Source organism: Ascaphus truei, unplaced genomic scaffold, assembly GCF_040206685.1.
Source record: "Ascaphus truei isolate aAscTru1 unplaced genomic scaffold, aAscTru1.hap1 HAP1_SCAFFOLD_303, whole genome shotgun sequence".
Lineage (NCBI taxonomy): Eukaryota > Metazoa > Chordata > Amphibia > Anura > Ascaphidae > Ascaphus > Ascaphus truei.
This window is the reverse complement of record NW_027455995.1, coordinates 395,001-408,693: the sequence shown is the minus strand read 5'-3', so window position 1 is coordinate 408,693 and position 13,693 is coordinate 395,001. Positions and strand designations below refer to the sequence as shown.

Here is a 13,693-nt window from a genome sequence, read left to right as displayed (position 1 = left end):
CCCCACGATGCACCGTGAGGAAGAAGCAGGCGGTCCCTTAATCCCCCACAATGCACCGTGAGAGGAAGGAGCAGGCGGTCCCTTAATCCCCCACAATGAACGGTGCGAGGAAGAAGCAGGCAGTTCCTTAATCCCCCACGATTCACCGTGTGAGGAAGAAGCAAACGGTCCCTTAATCCCCCATGATGCACCATACAAGCAGGGAAGACGCACGCAGTCCCTTAATCCCCCACGATGCACCATGCGAGAAAGAAGCAGGTGGTCCCTTAATCCCCCACGATGAATGGTGCGAGGAAGGAGCAGGCGGTCCCTTAATCCCCCACGATGAATGGTGCGAGGAAGGAGCAGGCGGTCCCTTAGTCCTCACGATGCACCGTGTGAGGAAGAAGCAAGCGGTCCCTTAATCCCCCACGATTCACCATGCAAGCAGGGAAGAAGCAGGCAGTCCCTTAATCCACCCACGATGCACCGTGAGAGGAAGGAGCAGGCGGTCCCTTAATCCCCCACAATGCACCGTGTGAGGAAGGAGCAAGCGGTCCCTTAATACCCCACGATGCACCATGCAAGCAGGGAAGAAGCAGGCAGTCCCTTAATCCCCCACGATGCACCGTGAGAGGAAGGAGCAGACGGTCCCTTAATCCCCCACGATGCACCGTGCGAGGAAGCAGCAGCATGCGGTCCCTTAATCCCCCACGATGCACCGTGTGAGGAAGAAGCAGGCAGTCCCTTAGTCCTCACGATGCACCGTGCGAGCAGGGAAGGAGCAGGCGGTCGCTTATCTCGGCCCGTCTGCTTCCGCACATCACGCTCTAGGCTTCCGCAACCCAGAGGGAGCATCCTCAAACTGGGCCTTGCAAACCGCATTTCAAAATGAAAACATTTTAAAAGGCACCAATAAGCAGAGGCATCAGTTCTCATACACAAATCTGCAAAGTGTTTAAATAAAAGGGAATGAAAAAGGCGGATAGAAAAACAAAAACGTTGTAGGAGAAACTCATCCCTCTGCCAAGTTTTCCGTAATGTGACGTCTCTGAAAGTGCCGGGTAAATCCCTCCCTCACCACTGCAACTTGGCAGATGCTGGGGACACAGTGTCTTGCCCTGGGGAAGATGTACAGCATTCTGTATACACCCTTCTTAAATGCGAACACTGCCACGTTCGTTCGTTTCAAGCCCTCTCAACACCATTCTTTCTGCATTGAAGAAACGACTTTTTGTCTAACAAATAAAAAGTAGTGGTCCAGCCTTGTTTTGTTAACCGCCTAGCTCAGGGCCCCTCTGGCAGCGTAGGGCAAGGAGGAGAAAGCTGAATCCCGTTGTTAAAGTGTGTATACTACATGTATAGTACCGCTATAACAGAAATCCTGTGTTCTTGGGCTTGTAATAGAGAAATAGTATTGGTGCTCTGTGCCCTCTTGTAACATCACAAGGGGAGAGGCATCTTTGCATTGGGCTTGTTTTAAAGGTGGGCATTATTACACCAAGAATCGGCACATGGGAATGTGAGTCTGTGTGTATGTATATATGCAGCACGACCCTTTGTTATTGTATATCAGTGTGTGTATGTGTATATATGTGTCAGTGTGTTCATTTGTTAATGTGCATCGGTGTGTGTCAGTTTTTGTGTCAGTGTGTCAATCTACACACCGCTACGCATTTACAAATGAATACGCTGACACATGCACACTGACCGTGTGTGTATATTTGTTAATGTGGGGGCATGTGTGTGTATAATATATGTATATATGCGTGTCAGTGTCCATCACTGTGTGCGCGGGTTAATGTGCATCAGTGTGTGCGCGCTAGTGTGTATAGATGATATAGATTTAATTGCATAGTTAACCCCTTCTCATGACATTAGAAGTATTATAGGATTAACCTCTTTGATGCCAGGCTGGGGGGGGGGGGGGGGTGGCAGTAACTCAGTCAGAAAGAGTTAATGTTTCTAACAGAGAGAAACGGGAAGGAAAAGCCACAGAGAAGCGATTGGCTCAGGAGAGGTTCCGGCTGCAGAGGGGCGAGGTGCTGAGGTCAGCAAAGCATCATAACCAAGAGAACACTTCTGTACACAGCCCTTCATGTGGATGGCTTGCAATATAGCGGGAGTAAATGCACGCGGGTGTAAATCTGTACACATACATGTATAAATATATACCCATAATAGAAAAGGTGTACACAAAATATATACAAGCATGTTTAGAGTGTCTCAATTTGTGACACGTTACACCGGGTTGAAAAAAAGACTTACGTCCATCAAGTTCAACTGATGCTAAATTTAGACAACAGATACTTAGCCTATACAGTATTTGTACTTGCAGTATTTTGATCCATAGGAAGGCAAACAAAGAAACCCCAGTGACATATCGTCATCCAATGATATCTCCATGGGGGGGAAATAAATTCCTTCCCGACTCCAAATATTCCAATTACTCCCTGGATAAACATCCTTCCCATGTTTACTTATTTGGTATATCCCTGCATACCTTTCCTTTCTAAAAAGATGTCCAACCTTTTTTTGAAGGTATCTATTGTATCTGCCATCACAGTCTCCATGGGTTATAAATTCCACATTGTAACTGCTCTTACTGTAAAGAACCCTTTCATTTGTTGCTGGTGAAATCTACTTTCCTCCAACCTTAAGGGATGGCCCCCGAGTCCTTTGTACTGCCCGTGGGATGAATAGTTCTTTTGATATCCCCTCTTAGATGCTCATTGCTAACGTAAACAAATCTAATTAGCTAGCCTCTCATAAATCAGAATGAATCCAATGTATTATGTTCGTCTAGATTACGTGTGTTGTATGCCAATTGTAAGAAATATCGAAATGGCTGCCATATTCAAGAGACCCAGGTAAAATGATCTGATATTGATATTTCCCCACTGTTGAATGCTCCAGTGGAATATCACAACAAAATGTGTGATTAGGATGAAAAAGGAGACTCTCTTGGAGCAGTGACCTAGTGCCGGGGTGCTCAAATCCAGTCCACCCCTCCCCCAAACAGGTCAGGTTTTCAGGATATCCCAGCTTCAGCACAGTTGGCTCAATCGACAGCCTGATTGAGCCACCTGTGCTGAAGCAGGGATATCCTGAAAACCTGACCTGTTGGGCAGCTTGAGGACTGGAGTTGAGCACCCTTGACCTTTAGGGTTAACTAGCATTGAAATGAATCTGCTTGGTATTGTCGCTCACTCACCCCTGTGCTGCGGAGCGCGTTGAAGCAATATAAATAAAATCATAATAAGATTTCATAAAGGAAAATATTTTTAGATCATTGAAAGACAACTTGAGGCCTTAAAAAGGGGCCAATGGCTGATAAAACAAACTTTCCGAAAGAATAGCAGTGTCTTCCTGAAATTAAATCTAACCACGCTAAAAGCAAATATTTTGCTCCTTTGGAAATTAATTACAAATGCATTTCTCAGGGGTCCTTTGCGAGTTTATCAGTAAAGTGTGTGATGTACCCTTGGCCCACGCATCCTCATCAGAGAGCCAATAACAAAGGGTGAGGGAGAGACAGGGCTTTACCCATTTAAACGCTTGTTGCACACAGGGACAGACAAAAAGGAAAGAGCCAGAGGAAAGGAAACCCCTCACAAGTTTCAGCTCACCACGTTTACAAATAAACTTTACGTATGGGTGGCAGATTAGTACAAAAAAAGTAAATCCCCAGATGTGATGTAAATATGTTACTGCTATTAGTAGTTTGGTCCCAGGAGGCACGGACTCCTTAAATGGGCCATTAAAGACCCTTCGCATCTTTAGCCCATCAAATATCTGTTATAGGTCCCTTCAACAAACATGTTACTGGCATTGTACACTTTGATCCTACATAGGACTGTCCCTTTAATTGGACATGGTATACCCAAACCCTCCCTTTACCTCCAGAACTGGCCCGGCGCCCAGTATGGTCCTCTCCACCCCACTGGCGTTGCCCTTCTGGCTCAGCGCAGTCAGGCAGTGTATGAGGAAGTTGGTGCTCTGCGTCTTTCCTGAGCCGCTCTCTCCGGAGATGACAATGCACTGGTTGATGCGCTTCTTCAGCATGGTGTGATAGGACACGTCCGCGATGGCGAAGATGTGGGGCTCCAGCTTCCCCAGCTGGTGGTTGTCGTACATCTTCACGTACTTAGGGTTGTAGATGGGTAGGAACTTGAAGGGATTAATGGGGATGCTCCCTGCGTAAGTATAGATTTTCTGCTTCAGGAAGCGGGTTTTTAGGTTGCCCAAGATAGCAGACTCCCTCAACTTTGGCAAGTTACACAGGTCATCATAGTCCTCCTGAGGCCGGGGCAGGAAGCCCCTCTCCACCAGCCTGCGGGCCTCCTTCTCATCGGACACCAGAGGCAGGTGAACATATTTAATGCTCCCGTCCTGGTTCCTCTCCTGCAGAAGGAAGTAGTAGCCATCCACCTGCTGGTGCTTCCCCTGGGCTCTCCGGGGCCACAGCAACACCCGTTGAACGGGCGAGTCGTTGAGATCAAGCACCCACTCCTCCCCTCCCGACTCCTTCACCTCTGCCAACACGTAGCACTTGGAGATGTCCAGCCCCAGGACAGACACCGCGTCCCTGATGACATCAGAGGTTGACGACTCTTTAGTGGCTGGAACCGTACAGCAGGAGTTGCTCCCTGGAGAGAGTTGTGGGTAAATGTAGAGATCGTGGAACCCTTTCTCATGGCCGGCGCCATTTTTTAAACTCATCCTGCCCCTGTCCTGGATCCGGCATGCCGTGTTGTATCAGAGAGCTGCATTCAGCATCTGGAAGGCAAAGTGAGGTTTTAAATGCAACACAGATTTGACCGCAACAATACATAGCACGCAACCAACGTTTAAACGGAGGAGCCCAATAAACAAAACAGATGTCCTGAAGTGGGTTTGCTGGCTCTGCACTGATTGTTTAATGGTGGCAGAAAAGCCGCTATGGCAAACAGAAAAAAAAAAAAAAACACACACACTTTGGGATAATTTACCTGTAGTCACAAGAGACTAGGAAAAAAACAAAAAAACACCATTAAATACTCTATTTTTTGGAGAGTGTCATACATATGCCATTCATAGCCTTAGAGAAACAGTCTAGGCAATATCCTACATGTGCGTTTTTAATAAATCAGTCCGATAGTATTAGGTAATAGTTAATTGTATTAACTCAATGCCATTATTTTCCATCTTACAATTTTTATAGAAGATATATATTAACAGTTTACATTAATACATTAACTTTTGTTTGATGGGGAAGGGTACTAAAGTTAAAAGGAGGAGGGCGGGGGGGGGCACACAACATACAGATTAAGTAGGAATTGGATATCATCTTAATTATAAATAAGACAATTGCTTCGAACATTTGTCTCAATTAGAAGTCTATAACCCCATACTAAGGTCTGTCCTGTGTAAGGACTTATCCCGTCATCTCCACCATTGTTGTGGGGGAATAACGGGTAGTGTGGGGCCCTACAAGAGTACCGACCTGGGGTTTACTATGTGGCTTCCCGGTTGTGTCTTATTGCCATGTTTGATGAGTTTTTAAGCAGCGTTACTACATTCCTCCTCTCTCTCATTTTTTTAGTTGTGTATGTAAAGCGTGCGACAATGTCTAATTCTACAGTCATACCTTAGCTGGCAATTGTTTGGTGCTCCGGTTATAAATCTGTAAAAATCCTGATTTTGTGACTAACATAATGGCTGCCTTTCAGTTTCAATCAATCCTTCAGTCAGGGTACTCAGCAGCTACAATGTGTTCTTATATTACTATGGTATCATTATCTATTGTTACAGTTTGCAGCTCAAACTGCTGGGAATATTGGCAACAAATTATCACAAATAGGAAAGTGTTGCAAAGATCTTGCTAGGTGTGCTAAAACCTGCAATAGAAATAAAAGGATGCTTTAAAAAAATAAAAAAACAACTCATTAAAAATGACATTAAGAGTTTAATAATATTTTTTTTTTAAATGCACTAATAAGTATTATCTAATAATACAGAACTGATTGAAAATAAAAATAAAAAAAACCTATATAAGATGTCACTTGTTTTGCTGCTCGAATATACTGATCATCCTTTGATTTCTATAGCAAGTTTATAGCACACATCCCCAGCTGTGCAAGATGTTTGTGATACTTTGTTGCCAATATTCCCAGATGTTTGAGCTGCAAACTGTAACAATAGGTAATGATACCTTGTAATATAAAAGAATACATTGGAGCTGCCTGAATTAGGCCTCGGCCCTGGTTATTGCTGGCGGACAGAGGCGCGCTGAGGCTGAGGGAAAGGCCTTAGAAAGCGCGCCGTCCGTGGGCGTGTCGGCGGGCGGACCAGTGACGTCACGGAGCTGGTTCGCCCTCATTGGGCGAACTGCTCACGTGACCGGCCTTGCGCTCCGGCAAGCGGGAAAATGAAAATTTTTCCTAAGACCTACGCTTCCGCGCGCTTGCGGAAGCGTAGACGAGCCCCTACTAAAGCCGCTCTCATTGCGGCTGTAGGGGCTAAGTGCCGAGCGGAAGCGCGCCTCCGCCCGCAAGCACTATCCATGGACGCGGCCTTACAATGACTGAAAGATTGATATGATTGATATAAACTGAAAGGCGGCCATTTAGTGAAAAAAGTAAAAAGTGAAAAAATCTGCGCTACCAATTATATATATTTTAGTGAATAATATTAACCTTCAACCATAACAGTTAAAATAACTAATAAGTGATGACTCGGTGTATCAAATAATATAATAATGACAGTGATATATCAGTGAATACTAAATACACAACCATAAAGTGAACCATAAAGTGAATCGTGATATTAGAATAAGGAGAAAACCTTAACAATAATAGAGTCTGCTGCTGTGCTGCTTCAGATGGCGCAACATCCTATGTGACTATTAAAGAAGAAAAAAAGAACAGACCGCACACAACTCAGTGTAATCAATTAAAATACATTGAAATAAAGTGAAGGTGGTGATAAATGCACGTACAAAGGGGTGATGTTATCAGGCAATACATGAATTTCGTCACGTTACCAACTGGAGCAGTGTTCTCACACGGTGTGAACACTGTCCCAGTTTATAACGTGCCGAGATTCATGTATCGCCTGATAAATGCACGTACAAAAAAGGGGCTGTTAACACCACCTTCACTTTATTTCAATATATTTTAATTGATTACACTGAGTTGTGCGCGGTCTGTTCTTTTTTCCCTTACTGCCCATTTAGTGAACCCTGGGAAGCAGGATCTTTGCTGATCGATCCCGGGAGAACGAATCGTTCGGCAGCTTAGGTAATTCATTTTCAATAAAAGGTAATCAAATGCTAAATATATTAAAAAAATATTTATTTTTTTTGTTATGTGCCGCTCGAACTGCCTTTTTAAGCTGTTAGAAGTAATATTTTCCACACTAACTATTGAAGCCACACTAGCAGACACTGGGTTTAAGAAAAAGGTAACAGAAATGTATTAATCTATACAGATTACAGAAATGCTTGTGAAACATCCACACCGATATTAATCATCATTGAATGAAAATGTAAGTCTTAAATACATTTACAACAACATTACAATACTCCTATAACTTCAGATCATGAAGGTCTTTCCTTTTAGGACTTTATGGAATTCTCAGCAAATGTTTTCTGGTCCGATCCATTTCTATACAGACGGTCACCGACCACTACAAAGATAGCACATGGAATTATACTGCACAGAAAATTTTAGTCCCACTCTTTGGGAATGGAGACTCTCTTTTCCAACACTGGAAAGCGGCTTCCCACCATATTGAATTTGGGGCCAGGCAGAGCAAAAAAACAGAACCACAAAATCCCAAAGAACCCCTCCACTGCTCAATTCCCTCCAGGCCTTGGGTCTATGAATCAAAGACTGCTCGTAGAAAGCACATTCTTTGTAACGGTCAGGAAATGATTTCGGTTGTACGTCCACACTGCACTCATGCCAGCCGGACTGAGTCACAGCAAGAGGTCTGTCTAGGGCAGGGGTTGGCAACTCCAGTCTTAATCATACTGAACCACTGATTGAGCCACCAGTGCTGAAGCAGGGGTATCCTGAAAACCTGAAATGTTGGTGGCCCTTGAGGACTGGAGTTGCCCACTCCTGGCCTAGGGCAATTTAACATCTGAAAAAAAAAATTAAAAAGGCCGCCTCGGACACAGACAGAATAAAAGATAACATGCTCCTTTGCACAGTCATCTCCTCCTGCTGCTGAATTTTGTGGACACTATTTATGTCATGCTTCTGTGAGCGGAATTCATTATGTTAAACTCTAGCTGCCTGGTATAGATATAAATGACCTTCTAGTTTGGAAGAGTCTCAGATTATGAAGAAAAGAAGATGGGCAGTTCACTTCCTGAACATTCCTTGTGGATTCTTGCTCCAATAAAAAGGTAACACACGAGTTGTTCATTGATGTAATCGTGTGTGCAAGTGTGAAGAGACAAGTGAGATTTGGAAAGCTCTGCCCACACAAAGAGGTGTATAAAGCTCTGTCCATGTGAAGAAGAGCCCCGTGGGGTTGGGAAAGCCCTGTAGCTTCTTTACATGGACAGAGCTTTCCCAACCTCACTGGGTTCTTCTTCACATGGACAGAGCTTTCCCAACCTCACTGGGTTCTTCTTCACATGGACAGAGCTTTCCCAACCTCACTGGTTTCCCAACCTTATGGGCGTCTTCACATATACAGAACCCCATGAGGTTGGGAAAGCTCTGTGCACTACAATATTTATCTATAAAAGAACTCACTGGTCTATTAAAATTGATCACAATCTGTTACATTTAAAGGTAGAAAGTGAATTACTTGAGAGTCACTGCCCCCTACATCGCTTTTCTGGAGAAAGTTAATCAAAATCCCTCCACATATAATGAGTGTACCTTCCGGTCTGATAAACGCTCTCTCCCTCCTCTAGGAGAGTTTCGGCTACTCATTCAGGAAGGAAATGAACACTGCAAAGAAGCTTTTCTTGGACATGAGGAAGTTAAATTGGGAACTTAGGTCACTGACCTACACCAATACTGCAAGGGGTCAGTGGCTGATTGCTTAGAGCAGTCCTTTGAAACTGCCCCCCTCTCCAAAGAAATCATATTGGTATCCGACACACAAAAGCAAGATGACCGCGGTTGCATGGGACCCACAATATCATAACAGAATAAGGCTGCGCTTATAGTGCCGGCAACGACAGCGATGCCGCGTGAAAACAATTGCATTGCCGCCGTCGCATGCGCTTATAGCAAGCTCGATGTGACGGCTTGGTCGCGATCACTGGAAGTCATTTCAATTTGATATTTCCAGCGACCGCAGCCTGACGTGACCGTCGCCGGCACTATAAGTGTAGCCTTAGGCAGGGGTATGCAAATTTCTTGAGCTGCGCGCCCGTCCGGGAGCCGCAACGTTTGCGCCCCCCCCGTCCCAATGACTGGGTGTTGAATGATGTCACGGGTCATGTGACGTCACCCCGCGGCGTCATTTGACTAGCGTTGCCCTGGCGACGTGTGACATCACATTACCCAACTGCGTCATTTGACGCCGCACCGCCGAAGACCCGCAGAGAGCAGGTAAGTGAGTTACAGAGGCCCCATTTAAATTAAATGCCGTGGGGAAGAGCGCGGGGCCTCTGTAACCGCACGCGCCCCCCTACAAATGTTCCCGCCCCCCAGTTTGCGCACTGCTGGCCTAAGGGTTCCATATAGTAGAATACTTTCATAGGGTAACTTTAGCGAGTAAATGGCCTTCAACCTACTATAATTCTTGCTCCCTCATCCTTTATCATTGCCACTTTCTGTATCTCCCAGTGTCCATGTATTGTATTGTATGTCTTTATTTATATAGCGCCATTAATGTACATAGCGCTTCACAGTAGTAATACACGTGGTAATCAAATAAATAACAGATAATATAAATAACAGGTCATGGGAATAAGTGCTACAGGCATAAAAGTAACATTAAGGAAGAGGAGTCCCTGCTCCTAGGAGCTTACAGTCTAATTGGTAGGTAGGGAGAACGTACAGACAGTAGGAGGGAATTCTGGTAAGTGCGTCTGCAGGGGGCCAAGCTTTATGTATCGTGTGTCCAGTCATATCCACAGTGCTATTCATATGCTTCTTTAAGCAAGTGTGTCTTAAGGTGGGTCTTAAAGGTGGATAGAGAGGGTGCTAGTCGGGTATTGAGGGGAAGGGCATTCCAGAGGTGTGGGGCAGTCAGTGAAAAAGGTTTAAGGCGGGAGAGGGCTTTAGATACAAAAGGGGGTAGAAAGAAGACATCCTTGAGAAGAACGCAAGAGTCTGGATGGTGCATAACGAGAAATTAGGGCTGAGATGTAAGGAGGGGCAGAAGAGTGTAAAGCTTTAAAAGTGAGGAGGAGAATGGAGTGTGAGATGCGGGATTTGATCGGAAGCCAGGAGAGGGATTTCATGAGGGGAGATGCTGAGACAGATCTAGGAAAGAGTAGAGTGATTCTGGCAGCAGCGTTTAGGATAGATTGTAGGGGAGACAGGTGAGAGGCAGGAAGGCCGGACAGCAGGAGGTTACAGTAATCAAGACGGGAGAGAATGAGGGCCTGAGTCAGAGTTTTAGCAATCGAGCAACAGAGGAAAGGGCGTATTTTTTTTATATTGCGGAGGAAAAAGCGACAGGTTTTAGAAATGTTTTGAATGTGAGGGGCGAATGTGAGAGGAGTCGAGTGTGACCCCTAGGCAGCGTGCTTGGGCTACTGGGTGAATGATCGTAGTTCCAACAGTAATGTGGAAGGAGGTAGTAGGGCCAGGTTTGGGAGGAAGTGAGGAGCTCTGTTTTTGCCATGTTGAGTTTAAGTCGGCGAAGGGCCATCCAGGATGATATAGCAGAGACATTCAGAAACTTTGGTTTGTACAGCAGGTGTAAGGTCGGGTGTTGAAAAGTACATTTGTGTGTCGTCAGCATAGAGGTGATATTTAAACCCAAAAGATGTTATTAGGTCACCTAGAGAGAGTGTGTACAGAGAAAATAGAAGAGGTCCCAGTATAGAGCCCTGGGGTATCCCCACAGAGAGATCGATAGATGTGGAGGTGTTATCAGAAGAGACACTGAAAGTACGATGGGAGAGGTAGGATGAGATCCAGGATAGAGCTTTGTTCCGAATACCAAGAGTATGGAGAATGTGAAGGATAAGAGGGTGGTCCACGCTATTAAATGCTGCAGAGAGGTCGAGTAATATGAGCAGAGTGTAACAACCTCTGTCTTTGGCAGCATGGAGGTCAGTTATTTTAGTGAGGGCTGTTTCCGTGGAGTGAGCAGTGTGGAAGTCAGATTGTAGAGGGTCTAGGAGAGAATATGTCATCCTGTCACTGAACTGTCCTCCTAAATCTCCTGGCAGCTTAGGCAGCGCTTATAGTGCTGGCGATGGGACCGATGACGTCACCCACGAAAGTTATAATTAGGTTTTGAAAGGGGGCGGGCAGAGGTCTCTGATTGCTTTAGATACAGTCACATGTGGCGACTGTCTCTAAAAAAAAAAAAAAAAATCTAATAGACCTGCCTTCAAATTTTTTTGCCGCGCCATCGCGCTTACTATAAGCACTTGCGACGGAGTCAATGTATTTGATTTGGAGCAACGTCACGTCGCTGTCGCCGTCGCAAGGCACTATAAGCGTATATATATAGATTTATGCTTACAACCATCTTTACCGGACCTCTTCTGCGAAACACCTGTGTATAAACTGTAGCATAATAATAATAGCATGTTCTTGTATAGCGCTGCTAGTTTTACGCAGCGCTTTACAGAGACATTTTGCAGGCACAGGTCCCTGCCCCGTGGAGCTTACAATCTATGTTTTTGGTGCCTGAGGCACAGTGAGATAAAGTGACTTGCCCAAGGTCACAAGGAGCAGACACTGGGAATTGAACCAGACTCCCCTGCTTCAAACTCAGTGCCAGTCAGTGTCTTTACTCACTGAGCCACTCCTTCTCCATACGCAGAGAGATTGGTAAACACTTTGTTCCTTTGTCGATTTCTGTAAACTAATTACATTGTCATCATTAGCCAAGAAAATGGAGGGGGAGAAGAGTGACAAATAAGATTATGAAGACAATCCCCAAAGCAAATGGAAATGTAATGTAATTTTCTCACAATTAAGTTCATTCTTTACGTTAAGTGTGATTGAAACTTGAAAGAGGGTTAAATTCCCACCAAGTATGGATTTGTTAATCTCCTCCTTCCTCCCCCCCATTGAATACCTCTTCTGGAGAATGTTTATTTTCCTCGAGAGCAAGAGTGCAGTTTTGTACTAGGCACAGTATTAATATGTGAGATTACAAAGTGTCCAGGAGACACAGAACAGGTACAGCAGCTTCGGTGCCCTTAGGGCAATTACAGGAGGGGCTGGGTGAAGGTAAAATGGGAGGAGGAAGCAATATACTATATACAGTACATAGTTTACGGAGCCTCAACACCCATGGGGAGTTTACATGTCCGCTTTTCAATTTTGCGAGGCCTGGGGCAGCTGTGTGTTGCACTAATCTGGTTAAAGTGTGTTACTGTATCCGATTTAATAAACATCTACAAAGTTATGTGACCTGTATTTAAATCAATATTACAATATATGTATGCTGGGGAAAAAAAAGGGGGGAGGGGGGGGGAGAGCGCCTTTCAAAAATAAATCCCTTTGAAACCAACCTTAATATCTTTCAACAAATGGTTTGGAATTCATGTAAAATTGTCCAAATACTTAAGGTCAAAAATGCTATATTGAGGAGACCTGCTTCATTTCTCTAAATATTACAGTATATAGAGCCGCACAATTGTTTCCTGGCACACTTAGCGGAGAAGCAAATGTTGGGTAGATATAGAGTCCGCAGATTCGGCACCAATAAAACTGTTTAATGGTAACCCAAGACTCCTTCTGGGCTGGTCTCCTCAATTCTTCGCTCTCACAAACATCACGTTCAATTAAGATACAGTAGGTTGCAAAATCTAAATATGGTCGGATGACATCGCTCGCCAATGGTTCCTTTATTTTCTTACCCGGCCTTACCGCCCCGGCCAAAATATTCATTCATTTTAGGTCATGGATTACGGCTACAATTACAAGAGCTCATATGTTTGCTAGCGGTTGTGTTAAAGTGGCAGTCCCTCCAAGGACCAAAGCGAACCAATTACATTACCCGATTTCCACTGTAAGGGGTCCCCTCTGGGTGATGGATGCCATTTTTATCCAAATATGACCCCTGATGTATTTTTATATTATTTTTTAAAGTGAGACTTGGGAGGGTGTGATTTCCTGTGGCTGCTCTCCTGTGAGTGTGAAAAGTGTGTGGTACAGCCAGAGCGCCCCCCTCCTCACATCCCTATAGGTTCTCCAATGAGGACAGGGTGAAGAAAACACTTCCCCATTTAGAGGCTCAAAAAAAAAATCTGTTTTTTTAATCAATTTCCGGAAAACAAAAAGGAGCGGTCAGATATTTGCTCTTAGCCGTGTTAGATTTGTTTAGGGAAGACAAACACTTTAAAGTATATTTTCTGGCCGACTATGTGGGATTGCACCTTTAAAGCAACAATACTACATCCCCCCCTTCTTTTCTTATTTGTATATGTGAAGCATGGGGCCATGTATTATTGGTGTTATTACCTAAGCTGGCAATCATTTGGTGCTCCTGTTATAAATCCTCATTGTGCGACTAATATAATGGCCGCTTCAGTCAGTGTAAGGCTGTTGCCATAGGGCGCGCAGCGCGA

General features: G+C 44.6%; 1 protein-coding gene across 1 annotated transcript in view; it reads right to left on the bottom strand.

Annotated features, from left to right (window-relative positions):
* The window catches only part of LOC142483162 (unconventional myosin-IXb-like), a 92,109-nt gene that overhangs the window by 69,421 nt on the left and 8,995 nt on the right, over positions 1-13,693 (bottom strand). The window contains exon 2 of the mRNA XM_075583231.1: positions 3,880-4,758. Coding sequence (XP_075439346.1) covers positions 3,880-4,701 — 822 coding nt within the window. The 5' untranslated portion in view covers positions 4,702-4,758. The remainder of the gene's footprint in view (positions 1-3,879; positions 4,759-13,693) is intronic.